The sequence below is a fragment of the Periophthalmus magnuspinnatus genome, chromosome 15 (assembly GCF_009829125.3).
Source record: "Periophthalmus magnuspinnatus isolate fPerMag1 chromosome 15, fPerMag1.2.pri, whole genome shotgun sequence".
Classification (NCBI taxonomy): Eukaryota; Metazoa; Chordata; class Actinopteri; order Gobiiformes; family Gobiidae; genus Periophthalmus; species Periophthalmus magnuspinnatus.
Genome location: NC_047140.1, coordinates 13,530,450 through 13,552,662, shown reverse-complemented (window position 1 = coordinate 13,552,662; position 22,213 = coordinate 13,530,450). Strand labels below are relative to the sequence as shown.

The window sequence follows — 22,213 nt, the reverse complement described above, 5'->3', positions numbered from 1 at the left end:
GGACGGTCTGGCACCGAGTGTAGACTGCCAAGCCTTCTTGTACTCAGCAGCAGGTGGTGGTGATTAGGCTGATGCACCCCAGGTGTGCACGGGAGGAGTCAGGCACTCCACCCAGCTCCAGACACACAGGTAGGGGAGGGGGAGAGAGCACGGGAGGACAGGGAAAACTGACATCATGACAGTACCCCCCCCCTAAGGTCCACCTCCTGGTGGACCCCCAGGCTTGTCAGGATGAGCGCGGTGGAAGTCTCTCACCATGTCGGGGTCCAGAATGCGTGCCCTGGGCACCCAGGATCGCTCCTCCGGACCGTAACCCTCCCAATCGACGAGGTACTGGAGACCCCTACCACGGCGACGAACGTCAATCAGGCGGCGGACGGTGAACGCCGGGTGGCCGTCAATGACTCGGGCGGGCGGTGGGGGATCGGCCGGAGGGCACAGGTCGCTGGTCCGGACTGGTTTAACCTGGGAGACGTGAAAGGTCGGATGAATCCGGAGAGACGGGGGTAACTGGAGGCGCACCGCCGATGGATTTATGATCCTCATGATCTTAAACGGTCCCAGGAATCGGGGGGACAGTTTACGGGAGTCCGTCTTCAGCGGGACCGTCTTGGCGGAGAGCCAAACCATCTGGCCAGGTTGGTATACGGGCGCCGGGACACGGTGGCGATCGGCCGTCGCCTTAGTGCGCGCTCCAGCCCGAAGAAGGGCCGCCCTGGCCTTCTTCCAGATCCGGCGACAGCGCTGGAGATGGCGCTGAACAGACGGGACGGCGAGGTCCCTCTCCTCCGTGGGAAAGAGAGGGGGTTGATATCCCAGCGATGCCTCGAAGGGGGACATACCAGTGGCGGAACTCACGAGGGAGTTGTGAGCGTACTCTATCCAGGGCAGGTGAGTACTCCAGGTCGCGGGGTTGGCGGAGGCTGTGCACCGTAGGGCCGACTCCAGGTCTTGGTTGACCCGCTCCGTCTGCCCATTAGATTGTGGATGGAACCCGGACGTGAGGCTAACCGTGGCCCCCAAACTGTCGCAGAAAGACCGCCATACCTGAGAGGTGAATTGGGTCCCTCTGTCGGACACGATGTCCACCGGGATGCCGTGGAGTCGGAAGACATGACTGGTCAGCTGGTCGGCAGTTTCTTTGGCTGTGGGGAGCTTAGGCAGGGCAACGAAATGGGCGGCCTTGGAGAAGCGGTCCACAATGGTGAGAACCACCGTGTTCCCCTGGGAAGGGGGAAGGCCCGTCACGAAGTCCAAGGCGATGTGGGACCAAGGGCGACGAGGAACTGGGAGAGGATGCAAGAGACCAGAAGGGGGTGAGTGGGAGGCCTTGGCCCGAGCACATACCTGGCAGGCGGCGACATAAGCCCGGGTGTCTGTGTCCATCGTGGGCCACCAGAAGCGTCTCCTGAGGAGGGAGAGAGAGCGACCGGCACCAGGATGGCAGGCGAAACGGGAGGCATGGACCCACTGGAGCACCTGAGACCGGACAGAATCGGGAACAAACAGTTTATCTGGAGGGCCGTTACCTGGGTCGGGGTCGTTGGTCTGGGCCTCTCGGACGGTGTCCTCGATATCCCAATGGACCGCGGCCACCACACACGAGGAGGGGATAATTGTTTCTGCGGTGACCGGGCTATCCTCCAGGGCGAACTGGCGGGAGAGGGCATCTGGTTTGACGTTCCGAGATCCGGGGCGGTAGGTGAGGAGAAAGTTGAAGCGGCTGAAGAAGAGGGACCAACGAGCTTGACGGGGATTGAGGCGCCTGGCGGACTGGATGTACTCCAAGTTTTTATGGTCGGTCCAGACGATGAATGGTTGCTCCGCCCCTTCGAGCCAGTGGCGCCACTCCTCCAAGGCCAGCTTTACGGCAAGGAGCTCCCGATCCCCCACGTCATAATTGACCTCGGCCGAGGACAATCGCCGGGAAAAGAAGGCGCAGGGACAGAGGCGGTTGTGGGGGTCGAACCTCTGCGAAAGCACGGCCCCCACTCCCGAGTCGGAGGCGTCGACCTCCACGATGAATTGCCGTGAAGGGTCGGGCTGGTGCAGGATGGGAGCGGAGGTAAATAGTCTCTTAAGCTTCTCGAAGGCTGTCTGCGCCTCAGGAGACCAGGCAAACTGCAAAGCAGGAGAGGTGAGTTTAGTTAAGGGCGAGATAACCCTACTAAAATCCCGGATGAAACGTCTATAAAAATTGGCAAAGCCGATAAATCTCTGGAGCTGTCTCCGGCTGGTAGGAACGGGCCACTCAGTGACAGCCTGGATCTTTTCAGGATCAGCTCTTACTTGGCCCCGCCCCACAATGAAGCCCAAAAAGCTGACCTCCTCTGCGTGAAACTCGCATTTCTCCGCTTTCACGAACAGTTTATTCTCGAGGAGGCGCTGGAGAACCTGGCGAACGTGCTGGTGATGCTCCTGGGGGGACCGCGAGAAAATCAAGATGTCGTCCAAGTAAACAAAGACGAATCGGTTAAGGAAATCACGGAGCACATCGTTGATGAGGGCTTGGAATACGGCAGGGGCGTTGGTGAGACCGAAGGGCATAACCAAGTATTCGAAATGTCCCAGGGGTGTCTTGAAGGCCGTCTTCCATTCGTCTCCCTCCCTGATGCGCACCAGGTGGTACGCATTCCGCAAATCCAACTTGGAGAAGATGGTCGCACCGTGGAGGGGCGTAAATGCCGAGTCCAGTAAGGGAAGCGGGTATTTATTCTTTACAGTTATATTGTTCAGACCCCGGTAATCAATGCAAGGCCGCAGGGATTTGTCCTTCTTAGCCACAAAGAAGAACCCCGCTCCCACGGGTGAAGTGGACGGGCGGATGATTCCGGCAGCCAGGGACCCACGGATATAGTCCTCCATTGACTCGCGTTCAGGTTTAGACAGGTTATATAGCCTGCTAGATGGTAGTGGGGCACCCGGCAGGAGGTCAATGGCGCAGTCATATGGGCGGTGGGGCGGTAAAGAGAGGGCCTTGCTCTTGCTAAAAACCTCCCCCAGGTCGTGATATTCAGCAGGCACCGAGGACAGATTGGGGGTGTCTGGGGACGGATCTGCGACAGGAACGGACCTCCCGGCCGGAGGGAGGGCGGACCGAAGGCACTTGGCGTGGCAATCGGGACTCCAGCCCGAAACTCCGCCCCTGGCCCAATCGAAAACAGGGTTGTGGGCGCGTAGCCAGGGGTAACCAAGGACCAGAGGAGAAGCGGAGGAGGACAGGACATGAAACTGACGGTTCTCTTGGTGGTTGCCGGACAGAATCACGGTGACAGGTTCTGTGATGTGAGTGATGTGCCCCAGAAAACGTCCATTGAGCCCCTGGGCATTTAAGGGGCGTCCGAGGGGCTCCAGGTAGACCCCGAGCTGCTCCGCGACTTGGGCATCAATAAAGTCCCTCTCAGCCCCGGAGTCGATAAGGGCGGAAACGCATAAGGTCTCTGTGCGAACGCACAGGGTGGCGCTGAGCCGCAGTCTATTAGAAGAGTCCAGGATGTGTTGCTCGCCCACCAGTACTCCCAGCGCTACTGGTGGGCCCCCCCTTTTGGCCGAACTGGGCAAGTGACCACATAATGTCCGCGCTCACCGCAGTAGAGGCAAGCCCCGGCCAGGCGACGCCTCCGTTGACGCTCCTCGGCCGACACAAGGGTCCTGTCGAGTTGCATGGGCTCATCTGGCGGGGGCGGGGCAGCGCGTGGCTCCGGCGGGACCGGTGACCGGCGTCTCTCTCGGCGACGAGCCCGTAGCCGGTTGTCAATACGGTGAGTGAGGGAGATGAGGCTCCGCAGGTCGGGGGGTTCGTCCCGGGAAACCAATTCATCTTTCAAAGTCTCGTTCAGGCCCCGCACAAACACAGCCCGCAGCGCGCTGTCCGTCCAGTCCAGCTCCACCGCATGTGTCCAGAATTCAATGGAATAATCCGCTACCGTCCTGGAGCCCTGGCTGAGAGTCAATAACCGGGAGGCAGCATTGTCCTGGTAGTGCGGGTGGTCAAACACCAGCTTAAACGTGGACACAAATTCATTAAAATCCAGGCTATCCACAGACGTCTTCATTAGGCGCGCCTCTGCCCACTGGAGAGCTCTGCCCCGGAGTAATCCACATATATATCGGATCTTGGTGGCCCCCGAGCTGAAACGAGAAGGGCATTGCTGGAACATGAACTCGCACTGGAACAGGAATCCGCGACAGAGGTGAGGTTGTCCAGCATACGGCTCCGGATCCGTGCCTCTCGGCTCCGGGAGGCGTGGAGGCGCTCCAGCTGCAGCAGGCGGGGTGACGAGGAGCGCGGCCACCTGGTGGTTAAGCTGTGCCACCTGCTGGGACAATGTCTGATTTAGCTCCAATAGAGTTCGAATGGATTGTTCATGCTGACCCAGCACCGCCTCGGGGTGAGAGTGCATGAGGCGGCGCGTCTGGTCCGGATCTGAGCCTGCTTGGTCCATAGTGGCCAGACCGTTCTGTCGTAACGGTGCGGATAGGACCAAAAGATGCAGACCAGAGCAGTTTTAACAGTGTTTATTTACAGCGGTGAAAATGCAGTCTTTAAACAGGTCACAAGAGCAGGTACAGGAACCGGGGAGCGGGAGACGGGTCAGGCGGGTGCGGTGCAGGTAGAGGCGGGCAGGACAGGACCAGGACGGGGATAGAAGCAGGTGCGGTACCAGGGCAGGCGGATCAGACGAAGACCAGAGCGGGGAGCGGGTGACAAACCAGAGACCAGGACCGGACAGGAGACGAGACGAGCAGGAGACGAGACGAGCAGGAGACGAGACGAGCAGGAGACGAGACGAGCAGGAGACGAGACGAGCAGGAGACGAGACGAGCCGGAGACGAGACGAGCCGGAGACGAGACGAGCTGGAGGCGATACCGGGACTGGAACGTGGCGGCAGGAGCTGGGCGAGTAGAGGCAGGAATCTGGAGGGTGCATAAATCCAAATGAGCATTTGCAGGAAAGTACCATATAACAAAGCTTAGCTAGAAACATTCACGTTTTACACGCGGACGGTCTGGCACCGAGTGTAGACTGCCAAGCCTTCTTGTACTCAGCAGCAGGTGGTGGTGATTAGGCTGATGCACCCCAGGTGTGCACGGGAGGAGTCAGGCACTCCACCCAGCTCCAGACACACAGGTAGGGGAGGGGGAGAGAGCACGGGAGGACAGGGAAAACTGACATCATGACAGAAAAACGCTTACAAACTAATCTCTGTGAGTAATTAGAATGTTCGGAATGCATAAAGTAAGTGCGGAAAATCTTTGGACTACAGAAAACCGTTTAACATGAAAAAAAAAGTAAAAAGAATAAAAAACTAGTTTCGTTTTTCACAGTTTTAAAACAGTACAAATCAGGTAGAGCGCATAGGAGTCTAGATTGGGCAATTTCATTTCCATTTCAGCCTTCTTCCTTTTGGCTGTATAAAAGGAAACCTACAACATATTGAGGACTGTACACACACCAAGGGTGGGTGATAGTGGGGAAAATAAGTGTTATCCTAATGAGTCCTAGAGTTGTGCAGAGAGGCAGGAGACTCTGGATGTGTGAGGCAGGTGAGGTTTATTTACTATAGCCTTATTTCCACTGGCATGGTTAGCTTGAGGCCACCTTGGCACAGAACAGTTACGGAGGGGGCACCCCCATGGCCTTTGGGCGTGACACAGGTCTAAGAAAACACACCCAAAGATGTGGGGATTGGGACTGGATATGGATCCATATGCCAGTAACGGCGTCCATGTCATTTCTTGGAAAAACGATCATCATTAAGATGTCAAAAAAACAGACAAAACCGGCCCCCATGGGCTGGTCCCAGCTCCCAAGCGGTCCAGACCCCTTTGGAGGTAGTACCTCCAGTGGTCAGCTTTGTACCCCTAAAAGGGGGTGGTACGCTTTATACAGTGGAAACACTCAGGGTTCGTACCATACTGGCCCTATGGAAGCGAGGCTCATCAGTCTGAGACCCGGTGACTTGAACACTCAACACTGCATGTTAGTATTGTCCAATCAAGCCTGACTATGCTTCCACCCAAGGAGACTAGCTGGTAAGTGCATAACAGACGAGTGACCAAGGAAACTGGCAATGTTAAAAAGGGACAAATTCTCTAATAGTTGGATGACACCAAAGCTAATCACAGAGAAATGTCAAAATGAACTGCAGGTGTCCTTGCTAAGACATGTGATATCAGCATATATTTGTTATGTTTATACAGTTAAAATGGGATTAGCATAAAGGTTGCACCATTTTCTGCTAAATTGAGCCTTAAAAGGTGCACTTTTCTGGTGGGGGCTTCGCACCTGCTCGTCTCCATGGAGATGTTATTGCCTTGCCTGGAATGTTACACTGTTTTATTAAATATAAAATGCTGAATTATCATTACTATTGGGTATCATAAATCAATAACACATAATGCAAGACAAGACAACTTTGTAACAAAATGAATGGGAATCTATGGATGTCGCACCATTCAATTTGATGATTCGAAACATCAGACCTGATGGACATGACCAAAATGCCCTCTCCCCTCATTTGTAGTTACAAAAGGCCTCAATAAGGAAATGTGGCTGTGAAAAAAGTTAAAATGACCTGAGACACAGATTATGTGATAAATAAAGAGCCTTAAACGCTCTGGGAAATTAGCAGTCTGGACCTGAACAAGAATAACATTGTTCAATTTAATAAGTATTTTAAATCCATTGCAGGACACCACTACATGGAGTTTGAGATGCTTGATCAAAATGTGCGGAATTTAATGGAGAAGTGTAAAAATGCAACATTGTCTCTGAGCGAAATCAACCCAATGGCCAAGCAGCTCCTTGTGGCTTTAAATACTCTGCGTAGACTTTGTGTCTGTGTTTGGATCACAAAAAGAAGCTCAAACTGACAGACTTTGGAGTAGGGATCCTTAAGCAGAATGTAAGAATGGGGAGGAACATAGAGCCTCCAGTTTACTCTGCCCTGGAGGTCACCTTGAGCCTGCCACTGACTGAAGCAGTGGATATGTGGAGTCTTGGGTGTTGCCTCCTGAGATAGTATCTGTCGTATGACCCTTTCAACTTCTGTTCTTCGTACGATCATCTCAGACAGACAACACATCTACTGGGTATCCCTGATCTTCTAAATCTCATAAAATAGGCTAAACATGGGACATATTTGTTTGTCCAGGAGGAATCCGGAGAGTAGAGACTTAAAACTCCACCTGAGTCTAAAGACACAAGTAGAGAAGAGCATTGTACAAGCTGTGACTGACCTCAAAGAAGCCTTTCTAAATTACTATGAAATTCAATTAGGACATGAGCAGGAGGATAGGAAGGCTTTTCTAAATCTGGTCCAGAAAATGTTGGATTTGAACCCAAACAAAAAGATTAGTCCAGATGAAGCTATCCCTTCATCACAATGAGACATTTTTGACTCCACAAAATTACTCAGCTTTGGGACAAATTTTAGTTATTAGCTGCACATAGGCATTCAAAACAAACAAAAGCAAAAATTATTTATGATTTCTGTGTCCACACCCTCTATTTTATCAGAGAGGCCAGATGTGACATCCTCCTCTATATCTGTGAACTTGTGGGACTCCTCCAGCAACGGTAAAGACGAAAGCTCGCATCAGATATATCAACAAATCATAGTTCCACAATGTCCAATGTCCAGGAGACATTTCAGAAGGACAAATTCAAGATTAACAACCCACCAAAGTTTGTTTGCCCTCACATTAGACAAACAAAACACTTTAGGGGCTATCTGTGCTTGAGCACAGTTTGGTTGGGGCTAGTGTGAGTGCACCCTTAGTGTACTATGAAACAATCATGCACAGACACCAGATGTGTGCCATTACGCCATTCCCCAGTCCGCCCATTTATTTAAACTTTCTCTTGTTGCTGTCTGTTTTATTTGGTCCATGTAGCCATGTGGACACACAGTCTCAGTCCTGTGGTTAGTTATAACCAATAAAACCAGTGCTGTCCTCAGGGAAGTGGTGATAGGCACCGTCATAACTTCAGAAAGTCAATTTGGTTTTAGGCTATTGCTGGAAATCTTCCTCTTCTATGCTATATAAGCAGCTTACACAGGCCCTTTGTGTTTGTAATTTCTCTTCTACATTCTTGATGTTGTTAAAATAGGCTAAGATAATCAATGAATGCATGCCGGTAGCACAGAGAAAAACTGAATGACTATCTCATCACCAAATGGAAAAAAAATGCTTTTTTGTTTATTTAAAAAATAATTTTTAAAAATGCTAATCAATGCAGTTTGAAACAACTGGGTTTTGTCAATAATGTTTTCTTTTTGACGTTTAATTCTGGGATCCATAGGAAACTCAGATAAGTCAGATAAATTTACAGAGACTAAAATGACAAAACAATATTCAAAGTTAAACACAAAACATGAACAAAGCCGTTGAGATGGGATGGAGATGGAACAGCGGGACATGAGACCTCCCACTGTGAAGTCTGATGAGAGCAGCCATTTTGAACTGCTCCTCTCCCAAATGTGAGGGAAGATACACGGAGATGATACAGGGGGAGGAGGGAAGAGGAGGCGAGAGAAAGGGTGAGGGAGAGAGAGAGAGAGAAAGAGGGAGGGAGAGAGGGAGGGGAAGGGAAGGAGAAGGAAGGAGAGAGGTACGAGATATGATCTAGAGGGAGGGAGGAATGGAGGGGCAAAGAAGAGAGAGGAGGCGGGATAAGGAAGAGAGAGAGAGATGGAGGGACAGAGAGAGGGAGGAGAAACTATAGGAGTAGAGCAGTGGAGGAACACTAAAATGGGATTTATTATCAATTATAAAAGTAAAAGGATTATTTTACTTTTTCATAAATGTTTTTTTTTTTACTTATGAAAAGAAAAACACATTTAAAATTATTAACATCACATTAATGTAACACAAATGCACACTACTTTGATTTACTTTCTTGTCCGTATCTTTTTTCAGCAAATTTGTAATAAGCTCCATAATAATCTAGTTGCTATTAAGACACGTGATCCACATGGGAGGGGAACTGGATACCAAAAAAAAAAACCCCAAAATGGGCTTCCAGTGTTTCCCCATTATTAATACTTTATGATGACGGTGGCCCCCACAGTCTTTTGCCTCCACCTAAAAAAGGGAGGCATCGATCCCATATGGTATCTGCGTCAATATTGAAAAATTTGCTAGATCAAATATCGGCTTTCAAATATCTGATATATATATATATATATATATATATATATATATATATATATATATATATATATTTGGGGGTGACTGATTGATGTGAGTATTTATTGGTTGGAGTCTCAAAGACTCAAAATGGTTTAACTTTCATTTATACAAAGCTGTTATGTAGTTATGTTGCATTATGGTTTGGACCAAATGTTTGGATCACATTTGGATCAGTTTTGGCTTATGTCTAATTTTGTTTTAAGGAAATAAATGCTGTTATCATTCTCTGCACTGGTATCAGATAATATTGGGAATCAGCAGATACTTAGAGCAACAGTATCGTAAATGATTATTATCGTAATCGGTACATTCCTAATCTAAAATAAGATGAACAAGCAATAAATAAATTCATACTTGCATTATAGTCATATGCCATTTTGGCAAAAAAAAAAAAAAAAAGCAGCTAACATCATGCGCACCCATCTGTAAAAACAGCCAACCGCATGGTCCGGCAGAGCTGTCTTTTGTTGTGATGACAACAATGGCTCCCATTGGATTCTGCTATTTTCTAACCCACAAGTAAGCGGACTTGTAATTTTAGACCAATATTGTGATTTAAAATAATACAAGTATAACATAATGATGCACGGATGTCATAGATTATAACTATCTGGCAAACAAAAGCACAATACCTGATGTTTTAATGAGAAATTTACATTATAACTTGTTTAATAGCTATAAACAATATATTCTGCAGAATATAGGCCCATGAAAAGTGTTTTGCCCAAGCGACCGTCCTCTTTTTAAAATCCATAGGGAAATCTTATATTGACCCAGCCTAGACCTGTCCCCATTACAAATGACTGCATATTTACCTATTACTCAACTAAAAATAAGGAGTCCATTAAGAGACATTTGTTAACATGGTTTTGGTCCAGTTTACATTTACGAAAACAAGCGCCTTCACTTCACATAAAGTCCATTTTTCTTGTACATATGTCTGCAGTCGCGTCTTTCCTCTCGGGACAGGGGCACAACTCAACACATATTAATACAAATGAGATAATCTATTCTAAAAACAGCCATGTCTGAGATCTAGATCAGTCCGTCTGATAATTATGTCCCCAGTGGAGTCCAGGGAGTGCTACAGCAAATGAGGACATCACCAAACCATTCACAATCATGTCTTTATCATTTCAGTCAAATTAAACTGCAATTTACAAGAGCTGATTCATAAGAAATAATGAAACAATTAAAACTAGACATAAAGGCATATTAACAATGAACAATAGTGAAAAAGAACAAATGAAGGTGGGAGGTATTTAGAAAAGAAATAATAAAAATGAAATTACTGTTCTAAAAACATGTAAAATTATTATATCAACTATATCGACTAAGAAGGTAAATAAACATGCCAGGTAGGGTTGTTAAAAGTATCAAAAATCAGATACTAATTGATATTAAAACTAGTATCAAAACTAGATACTCATTTGAGCAGGTATGGATACATTATAATGTCTAAATAAAGAGAGTGTTTTATTATTATCATGGTGTTGGAATTGGTACTGAATATCCAGTCTATTCCTTAGTACATTTTAGTTTCATTACAACAACAATGCCAGGTGTTCTGAGGTGGCACGTCACCTCCATGATTCCATAGAAACAGAATATGGAATACTGGAATATTTTCAATGCATAAATCTTTTTCAGTCAGTGATATTTTTTTGTTTTGTTCTTTTTTCCTTGTAAGCAGAAGTTTTGATATGAACAGACTCTGTCCCTGATTGGCTAATTCCCTCGTCAATCACGCCCATCTGAACATGGGAGCAAACTAAACCATGCCTTCATTTACTTGTTAAGTATCAGTGTTGTATTAGCGCTATAGTGACATGCGCTTCGTCTTTAAGGAGCCCCTTGAAACGCGTCCATCTCAAGAGTTCCACTTTAAACCTTAGCAGCACTCAGCCCTGAGAGCTCATTATGTGAACAGACCGCAGCCGCACACAAGAAAAAGAGTTATTAGTCATTATGCTAATGAGGGAGAGTGGGAAGGAGGAGGTGTAAAACCATTTCAGAAAACCACTGCTTGATGAAGAATTAATTGAAAAGGCACTGACTTATGCATTGACATTGACTGGTATTAGTGAATGTTATCAACAGAAATATATAATGGTAAAGACAATTTGTGTGTTTTGTTGTAAAGGTTTTTACATTTAACAAAGAAAAAATTACAATGGTTTTCTCTTCACACGGTATAGACAATACTGACAATTACAGTATTCCAATATATATATAAAATTATGCTAAAACCTGCCTATACATGTTTAGGGTTGAAGTTCAAGGTCTCAAACAGACAATTAACACATCAGAAAGCAGAATGAGCCTCAATTGAGTCTTACATTTGTGTTCCCTCTTTGTGTTCCCAGTTTTCAATACTGAAATCCAGTCGGTTTGAACCTAAAAGGACTCTGAATCTGGATCTGAATCGTCACTACCTAAAGCCCAGCACCTGCAGCCAATCATTAATCAGCGTTAGCTACAGTGCAAGCTACATACAGTAAATTAACCACAAAGGTCCACAAATATTACTTCAGGCACTGCAGGTTTGTTTTATTTATTCATTTATTATTATTATTTTCATTAAAGTCAATATATGCATCTATGATCTAAAGTCTAAACTGTAGAAATGATTAAAAACAGCTTGTTGGAAACAATGCCTCATTACGTTGACAAACTGCTCCTGTTTGGTCCATAATTCAGTTTAAATTTAATTGAATTTTTGCTCAGCAGGACTCTGTGTCTGATCACATCACCAGAGGTTGGGACAGTGGGGGAGAGTGGGAGACAGTGGACAGCATCAACCAAGATAATAGAACAACAACATTTTTACCTCAAAACACATCAGTACTAGCTCTCATGGTCCTTGTTCACGTGCACATGGGCCATCAAAATTGGACCTGAACTAGACCAGGACTAAACCAGGACTAGAACAAGATTAAACCAGGACTAGAACAGGACAAAACCAAGTCTGCATCTGAACTAAACTGGGCTCAAACCTGGACACAACACTGACCAGTGAGAACACACCCATAGTCTACTTACCTGTCCAGCCAGAACCACACGCTTTCACAAAACTTCACAAAGACTAGCGGGTCTGGAATTGTATCCTGAGTCAACCAAAGTTAGCCACTGAGGCTAGCAGTTATGGGGGCAAATTTGGAGGAGAGTTCCATATTTGGACTTCTGACAGCACGTATCATATGAAAGAGCCAATCAGAAGCGAGGGTGCCCCTTCCTGCCTGCACCACTGGTTTATCCGGAGTGGGCACTTAGCAACTGTCAATCACACCTGTTACCAACACGTGCGGGAGCGACTTTGTCCAAAGACGGCAGGTCATTGGTCTGTTATTAATGTTCATATCTTGATTTATGAAGAAAATAACAAAATAACAGACCCAGAATCATGTAGAGCAGGTTAATATGAACATTTTAAAACCAAAATGACGAGCCTGACAGCAGCAGTTAAAAACAGAGGGGTGATGTTTTTTCAATAGAAAGTGAATTGGGGCCGATGTAGTTTGACCATCCCAAGTTAGGCCTTTATGGTCCAGTTCCAGATCTATCTGCGATTTCTGCAGAACAGAATGTTTATATGTTTTATGACAGTTACGGCAGTGGCTCAGTTCGTCTGAGGTCAGTAGTTCAAGTGCGACCAAACCAATGCATTGTGTCCTTGGGAAAGACACTTCACCTGCCTTGACAAGTATGAATGTGGTGAATGAGTGATTGTCGATAGGAGGGTCAGTGGCACAGATTGGCAGCCCCATGGGTAACACTTTATAAGAACTACACCTTAATTAGCCTTAATAAAGCAAAAAAATAAACACTTACTTCATAATGAGCATAGTTTATTAAGAATGATTCAGGCTTAGTGACCACAGAAGAACGTAACCATCACCATAACACACACACCTGTTCACAAAATGACTTCTTACATTTAATATCCAGTCTAAAGAAGAAAAAGATGGTTCTTTCCCCAGAGCTCAAATTAAGTCCTTAATATTACACTCATGTTCCACTTGTGCATATTAACAACCCGCGCCACAATTATGATATTAGCTAAATGCTAATGGAGCTAATTGGAGACTCTTGGGTTGAATAAGAACCAGAGAAGGAGACACAAGGAGACCAGACCACCATCACTGCAGAGGAAAAACTATATTTGAAATTATCTCAGTTTAGTGAATGTAAATATTTGTGGTCATAAATACTTGACTACATCTAGGCCTGTCACAATAATTACTATAGCGAAGTATCAATAAAATACACCAGCTCAAAACTAGATCTTAATCGAGATGAAAGTAGGACTAAACCAGGTCTAAACTCGGCCAACATGAGGCTTAAATCAGGACTTGAGTAGGACTAAAACTGGGTAAAAAACTATGAAGAAATATGTACAGAAGTAAACTGAATCAAAAGAGACAAATTCAGACCTAAACCAGGACTGTACCAGTAATACAAGGTCTGTCCCAGTACAGACATTGTATAAGCAGCTCTTGAGGTCAAAAATAAATAAAGCATTTTATTGTCCAAAAATCAGGAAGTGTGTGTTAGCACGCTAGTTGTTATTAGCTTTACAGTGATGGCAAAACTTCACACTGGTCTCTAAGAGTTGTAAGTGCTTATAAAATCACAGCAGACAATTAGGATGCTCTGAAAGCATAAGGTAAGTGAGTAATAACTTTGGACCACTGAAAACTGTTTAAACTGAAGTAGTTCTGTTGTTCAAGGTTTTAAGACAGTAAAAATCTATTACAGTGCCTTTAAACCTTCAATCATTTATTTAAGACCTTTTTTTAGCTTACCAATACTTAAAACTCAACCTGGTCTATAACAAGGACTAAGACTGTTCTAAACTAAGACCTACATACTGACCAAAAACTTTATACCATGAACCACCCTTTGTATAATTAAAATATTGTGAAAATGCACAAAGAGCTCACTGTATATCCAAAGTACCCGTCTCCCATTTCGAGCCTTAATTAACCCAGGACGCTGTTAATAGCCTACGGGATTTTAGCTTTGGTCCCGAGTTCTGATTGGTCGAGCCTCTCTGCGGTCAGCTAATTGGTTGGAGGTGTGTGTTAATTATTGGTGGAATGAGGTCAAGTGTGTCTGAGCCAAAATGGCCGCCCCCGTGTGAAGCCGTGGCTCTCATTTCAGGGCACAGCTGGTAAGAAGGGTCCGGGATAAAGTGTGCTTATCACTGGGTTATCAATGAGTCGTGCTGTTAGGATGATAAGCTCCAAAATGTGTTATAACTGCTCTGGTCTACATTTTAGGGAAGCTATTTTAACTATATTACACTATTATTCAAGGTGTGGAAATTTAATGGGGTAAAATTGGGTCAGAAAGTATCTGCAAGTGACCAAACCTTGAAAGCAGACCTATTCTGAAAGCTCGACTTTCAGAGATTAACCATGATAGTTGTTTACCCTCAACAATTACTCACCCGACCTTTTAACTGCCCCCATTTTCACTGTCACCGGTTCACATCCACTGCTTGGTACAAATGAAAAAAATACCAGCATGATCTGCAGCTATCCTTCAGAGCTGCAGACTTTTTGTGATGATGTTTACGGCGATATCAGGTCCCATTCGGCACTGCAGTTTTCTAATGCGGAAGTCAGCAGACTTGTTTCTTTTATTAAGTTGTTTTAGATTAATATTGCAATTTAAAATGTACAAATTATAGCACAGTGATAAGCACAGATTATAAGTATATAGCCGACACAAGAACAATAGATCTTCTTTGAATAAATGACTAAATAAAATAAACGCAATGGGAGTGAAAGTGAAAAATTTTTTGGGATGCATTTTCCATTTTCTACAAAAGCAATAATCTGATCTGCATTTTATTGTGTTGTATGAAGCAGTGAGCAAAAGTGATGGTATACAATTATTTAAAGTTTAAAAGGAGATATAATATGCATAATAGATTTATATGAGGATTTGATCATGTTATGACTGTGTTCTCTCTCGTTTGCTTAGTTAGCTAACTTACCCCCTACCTCCAGCCATTGCTCTGAACTTGTAATTATTTTAAAAGTTTAGGTACTGGGTCACACTTGTAGGGCTCAAAAATAATGCATAGCCATTTTCCAACAATGAAAACACATAAATGAAAATCTGCTGCTTGGTAGAGTGAAATGCCACAGGTGGGAAAAGCAGCACAAAAACAGTTTTAATGGACCTGTTTCTATAAAGTCATTTTAATATAAATATTGTTCACAATAAATAAAATATTATAGGAATCGGTCAATACAGATTTTTTTGAGCAGATAACAATATCGGCTGCAGTGGCCGATAAGTGATAATTGCAGATGCCTATATTTACTTTTTAAAAACCATAGCAAAGCCCACACATTTATCTTAAATTGGAGTAAAGATCACAAATTCATTTTTTTTTTTTTATATATATACATAATGAAATGTATTTTGATACTGGGACCATATATAATTATAAAGTTATAAAGTAATAAACTATCATATATATATATAATTGATATGATGATGTGATAGTTTATTTCTAAATATGAAAAGCAGTGTTTTGAAGTCTGATTACAACCCTGGCTAATATATAACAAGTTAAGATAATGGCGATAACAGCTAGTGTGATGTTATTGTGTACTGTTTGACTCACTTGTCCCATCCGAGTGTCTCCAGCTCAGACAGGAGGTCTGAGTACGACTGAGGGTGAGGGATGGAGAGGGCTGAAGGACGGCTCTGTACACATACCTCCTGAAACACAAGAGGAGGGAGGTTAACATGAGACCAAATACAACATCAGCCTAAAAATAACTGTGAGAAAGGGAGAGACTGAGTAGGGAAGGACTGAGGGCGAGGGACAAAAAGGGATTAGGGACGGCTCTGTACACACACCTCCTATGACACAAGAAGAGGTAATTTAACATGAGACTAAATACAACACCAGGCTTCACTAAAATAGAGAAGTGAGATGGTGCAGAGAAGAACTCCTACAACATAACATTACAGAGGAGTGTAAAACAACAACATGAGGCAAACTACAACAGAAGGCTAAAACAAAACTAAAACTGAGAGATATATTAGTGGAGAGGAGGACTGAGGGAGGGGGCTGGGGAGGTGCTGTGGACAACTCTGTACACGCAACTCCTGTAAAACAAGAGGGGGGGGGTTAACATGAGACTATATACAGAATCAGGTGAAAACTGAACTAAATCTAAAACAGAGAGGAAAGATAATGCAGAGGAGAACTGAGGGCAATGGATAGATAGCGGTGAGGGCACAAACCTCCTACAATATGTGTTTAAGAGGAGATGTATGCGATCACTACAAGACCAAATATGACATCAGGCTATACACTGCGTTCCAAATTATTATACAAATTGTGTTTTAGTGTTATAAAGGTTTTTTGTTTTTTTTTGTTTTACAGTGAAACTCAGGGATAGTATTGTGTCTCAGGGCTCTTTGGGTCAGTGAAATCAATCTCAGACACCTGTGCCAATTAGTTTGCCGGGCAAGTCCAATTAAAGGATAAACTCCTTAAAAAGGACGTTCCACATTATTAAGCAGATCACCGTTTTCAAGCAATACGGGAAAGAAAAAAGATCTCTCTAGTGCCGAAAAGCGTAAAATAGTTGAATACCTTGGACAAGGTATGAAAATCTTAGCTATTTCAAGAAAATTTAAGCGTGATTATTGTACTATTAAGAGATTTGTAGCTGATTTAGAGCACAGAACGGCACAATGAGGAAGATTTCTGCCAGACAAATACATCAGATTAATAATAGAGTAGCTGCTAAAATACCATTACAAAGCAGCAAACAGGTATTTGAAGCTGAAATGCCTCTGGAGTCCCGCGAACATCAAGGTGTATGATCCTCCAGAGGATTGCAGTTATGCAGTTTTTTTTTTATAATTTTCAATTTCACTGATGAGTGCCATGCAACCCTGAATGGTCCAGATTGATGGAGTGATGGTTGGTTGGTGGATGGCCATCACGTCCCAACAAGGCTGCGTTGTCAGCAAGGAGGTGGCAGAGTCATGTTTTGGGCCGGGATCATGGGGAGAGAGCTCAACGGCCCCTTTAGGGTCTCTGAAGGTGCGAAAATGACCTCTGCGGATTTTCTGACTGACCACGTTCTTCCATGGTACAAAAAGAAGAACCGTGCTTTTCGTACCAAAATTGTCTTCATGCATGACAATGCACCATCTCATGCTGCAAGGAAGGCTTCATTGGCTGCTATGGGCATAAAAGAAAAGAAACTCATGTTGTGGCCCCCATCCTCCCCTGATCTCAACCCTACTGAGAACCTTTGGAGCATCCTCAAGTGAAAGATCTATGAGGGCGGGAGGCAGTTCACATCCAAACGGCAGCTTTGAGAGGCTATTCTGACATTTGCATAATAATTTGGAACATAGTGTTAAAAAAAACGTGAAAACTGTGAAAAAAGAAAGTGCAGAGAAGGACTGAGGGTGAGGGATGAAGAGGGCTCTGTGTTATTTTTTTATTTGGCAGCCTGTGTAGGCCAATTCCCTTGGAGACACAATAAAGCTGTCCTAAATATCATTGTAAGTCTCTTGAAAATCATGCAAAAACTAACAATAAAGCAAAATAAGATAAGGTCATAGGTCAAGATCTGGAGATGGGTCCCCAGGCACTGCACAATTGACAGTGTAATTGAACTTATCAAAATAAGAGAATCAACTATTACAAGATAATTGCACAATATATCAGGATTTACAGGATAGGCAATATGAAATTATTTGAACATGTGTGTTTCATGCACCGCTCCATCAGATATGATTTAGTTTGTCTAATTTTTCCATCTATCCTTTGAAAACACCAGATTTTGACTTGTTTAATATTTTGTTCTGCCAGTTACATTAACTTCAAATTATAAATCAAATGTCACTTACTTACTTTTACTTGAGTAGTAGTTTAACAACACTACTACTCTACTACCACTACTTTGCACTGCTAATTAAGTAATATTTTTAAGAAATAGTCCTCTTACTTGAGTACAATCTTTGCCTACTCTCGTCCCCTCTGTGTAATCAAGTGATGTGTATTTGTGATAACACAGTGGAAGTACAGAGGCTGTTAGTGACAGTGGACAATGATGTATTCTGCCTCTGCCCTGTTAGACTGACAGTGTTAGATTTGGTGTTAGCTACACTGCTACACAGTCAGGTGTTAGTCTGTATTCACGCTTCTAGTTTGGTCCTGGCTTGGTCCTGGCTTGGTCCTGGTGCAGACCCGTTATGGTACTAGCTTAGTACGGGCTTAGTACTGGCTTAGTACTGGCTTAGTACTGGCTTAGTACTGGCTTATCCCCGGTTCAGTCCCGGTTCAGTCCCAGTTTAGGTCCAGTTTACTGCCAGTTTACTGCCAGTTTAGTCTGGGTTCAGTCCTGGTTCAGTCCTGGTTCAGTCCTGGTTCAGTCCTGGTTCAGTCCTGGTTCAGTCCTGGTTCGTATAACAGTGTGAATGCAGCCCCAGTGTCATTGTGACCTGTTGATTCTCACCAGAACAGTTTTCAGCTCTAGGAGGAAGGAGCCCAGATCTGACGACTGCTGCAGCCTCTGGAACACAAGAGACAAAAAACTCTGTGATTTAACTCATCGAGGTGACAGATTCTACTTCAATAGGAGAATTACACAATATATCAAGCTTTACAGGATCCCCTGGCCATTACAGCATTAAACCAATGCATCTTCACACATTTATACTGACAGACATAACAAAACTGCATTTTAACTTAAGGTGTGAGAACTTGACACTATTATAGTCAGAATCTTTAAGGTTTTCTGTGTCAAGGAAAGTAAATGAAAACATTAGCAAATGCATAGTACATGCTTTAATAATATAATGTTAAGTTTTCATCAACCAAAAACACACAATAGGCTAATCTTCCAGCTACTCAAATATACTATTCAAATGCAGAAGATTAAAGGTGGACCAAGGCGGACCAAGGTGGAGAGATTACAGAAATATAAGACTGCATGGTAAAATAAAAGAAAGTACTAAGATTTAATGTTGAAAATCACATCTATTATCTAAATGGTGTTTTTTTTATTATCAGTGTGGTATCGGAATCAGTATTGAGTATCGAGTCTACTCCTTACTATCGAAAATGAGTGTGAAATTTTAGTATTGTAACAACACTAGTCTTAACCCCATTAGAGCTTAAAAATATGACCAAATAACTAAATGATAACAAATTAAACAAAACACAACCCATATTAAGCCTGCGTCCCACCATTTGAGAATCTCTCCTCTTCGTCACAGTCCATTATGAAGTGCACGCAGCCATTCAAATCAAACACATGCTTTTGATTAATGGAGGCTGCCACTGGCCTAAATAATTAACGATCGCTTAAAGGCTGTGAAAATAATGAACTTTGGAGCCTGAGGAGCAGTATCAATCTCCACCAAATCACCCTCCGGGCACCCGTACAACAAATACGCACATTTACCACGGCGCGTTAATTAAACAGGGACAAATATTAGTGTCAAAGAGAGAGAGAGAAAGAGAGGGGGAAAAGGGATGAGGGAAGAATGGAGGGAGGGAGAGAGATGAGAAAGGAGTGATGAAGCAAAAATAAGAAAGCTGAAAGCTACAGAGGCTTCGGTTAATATATGGCATCTCTGTTCAAATTTGTAGTAAATTTGTACATATGGCTTTCTGACATGAAGATCCAACTAACTAGTTTGTCGGGAGTGATTCATAAACCAAGCCAAGACAAAAGCAGGGGAAAAAATCTGAACAAAACCAGGTCCAGACCAAGACTAAACCTTGAACTAAGCTAGGACTAAACCAGGACTAAACAAAGCCCAAACCAGAGACTAAACTAAGAATAAACATGTAACTAAGGCAGAACTAAACTGGGACTTAACCAGGATTATCAGTGATTTATTTAGAATTTTTGGTCCAACCCTCCTCCTGATAGTGCATGGGGATGAGATCCCGTTTTAAACACTAATTAAAACTCATACAATCATGCAATTAAATTTACTAAAAACTGTTCATATTTTTGACCTAATGCTGAAAAATCCTTGAGTTTAACTGCTGATATTCATCATACTGGAATATACTTCTGATTGTTAAGTGATTATTTACTTATGTTTATTACAAAGAACAACCCATCTCAAAAGACCCTATGCTCTTTGCTCAAATTTGTTGTTAGAAATAGCCTTCACCTGTTTGAGAATGGCCTCATATCCTCGTAACAGGTGTTTCAGCTGCCAACAGCAGTGGAGTCTGAAAAAGAGATTAACAGTACAGATTTAACTTTACTGTTTCACCACTAGCCACAAATTGCATATAATTACTACTACAATTAAATAAATTAGGTGTACAACTTCATATATTTTAAAGTATCTAACAAATGCATATAGTTAAAAGAAGTAGATCAACTGATATGTTTTTTTCATGACTGTTGCCAACGCCAACCACTTAGAATCCATAAAAAAGAGACTAACAGCATTTATTTCCTTAAAATAAAAATTAAATAATACAGAACTGAACAAATTTGTATAAATAAATATTCAAACATTATGAGACTTTCTGGGCCAACTACTACCAGTAAATAGTCTTATTACATTAATGAATACATCCAACCAGGATATCGGCTGAACTGATATTTTTCGAAGCTGATATCCGATCTAGCAAATCCCCAATATCCTATATCAGTATCGGATCAGTGCATCCCTAGTAGGGCCCAGATTATGAAATTTAAATGTACTACAAACTCGTCCACAGCCCTTTCTTGCCACAAACCTTTAGTGCAATAATTTCTTTGCATTAAAGTGTTAAGTGTTAAAATAAAGCTTTGTGTGAACTTTCAGGCAGCAGGTTGACCAAAATTGGTGTTTGCTGCAAATTTAAGGCCAAGACATACACTAAAAAGTGCAAATATAGGCCCAATATATCGGCAAACCTATCCGATATAAGTAGCCTAAAATACATAGTGTTGTACTTGGCCTGTTTTATGTCTCGGTTTGGAGGCAGCAGTATCCTCAATCTGAAGTCCTGATCCTGAAAAACAAACACACACAACCACACACAATTGAATCTTAAGCACTCAGTCAATCAAAGCAGCAGTTAAAAGCAGACTTATTATCAAGGGTAAAGTGGCCATAATGCCATTAGTCAGTAGACAACTATATTTATAACCACCAATGATGCAGCATAGACATACACTGCTACAAGTACATTACTCTACACAACTACAAATCTGCTCCAAGATGAATTTGGTGCACATCAGTGAGGGGGGCTTGATCGTAAAATGTATAGATTTAGTATGCGGAAATTGTTTCTCTGTGCTTTGAAATCGACTGGTAGCTACCAACCAGGTCTATGCTACCTTACCTGAACAGTGATAAACCCATCGTACACAGTCCTCTCCTTGTTCATAGGCAGAAGCAGCGGATTGTCCTTCACCAATAAACTGTCCATGACTTTGAGATAAGGTGTGGAAAAGTGGACGAGAATGTCTTAATACATGACATCTACACACACACGGGTGCTGTATATTACTCCATGTGCAAAATACGCGCTGTGCAGTAGAAATAATCGCGCTTAGCTAGTTTTGGAGACTTTTTTCGCGAAGTTTTCGCGTGTTTACATCGCTTCCTGGTCGCGCCACGAAAACAAAAAAACGTGCTACGTCATAGCCAACGTAATGACGTAGATTTTAGCGCTACATTAGGTAAAAAGCACAGACTCTATAAAGTTTGTTTTCTCTGCTTAAATGCACTAAAATGTGCGGATCTATAAAATACGTGCATGGATTAATTTTTTTTGAATGAACATGTCAAAATTAAGAAGGTGGGATAAATAAAAGTGCAGTGAGGTTGCTAAAAACAATTACAAATCTCCATCTTTCCTACACGAGGTTATCATTGGAGTATAAAAGGGGAGGAAGTTGTATTTGTGATTTTTTTTTCTTTCTTTTTTCCTAGCCTAGACTAGATCATAACAGCAGTATTTGGAATGATCTATATAATTTTTGTTAAAATAAAAATTAG

The 22,213-nt window shown here is 43.3% G+C and overlaps 1 protein-coding gene across 1 annotated transcript in view; it reads right to left on the bottom strand.

Moving 5' to 3' along the window:
- fancl (FA complementation group L) overlaps nt 1-21,817 on the bottom strand; it is a 49,089-nt gene extending 27,272 nt beyond the window's left edge. The window contains exons 1-5 of the mRNA XM_033980190.2: nt 21,555-21,817; nt 21,163-21,221; nt 20,384-20,444; nt 18,709-18,765; nt 15,843-15,940 (exon numbers count right to left, since the gene is read on the bottom strand). Of these exons, the coding sequence (XP_033836081.1) occupies nt 15,843-15,940; nt 18,709-18,765; nt 20,384-20,444; nt 21,163-21,221; nt 21,555-21,641 (362 nt within the window). The 5' untranslated portion in view covers nt 21,642-21,817. The remainder of the gene's footprint in view (nt 1-15,842; nt 15,941-18,708; nt 18,766-20,383; nt 20,445-21,162; nt 21,222-21,554) is intronic.
- Between the last annotated feature and the right edge of the window lie 396 nt (nt 21,818-22,213).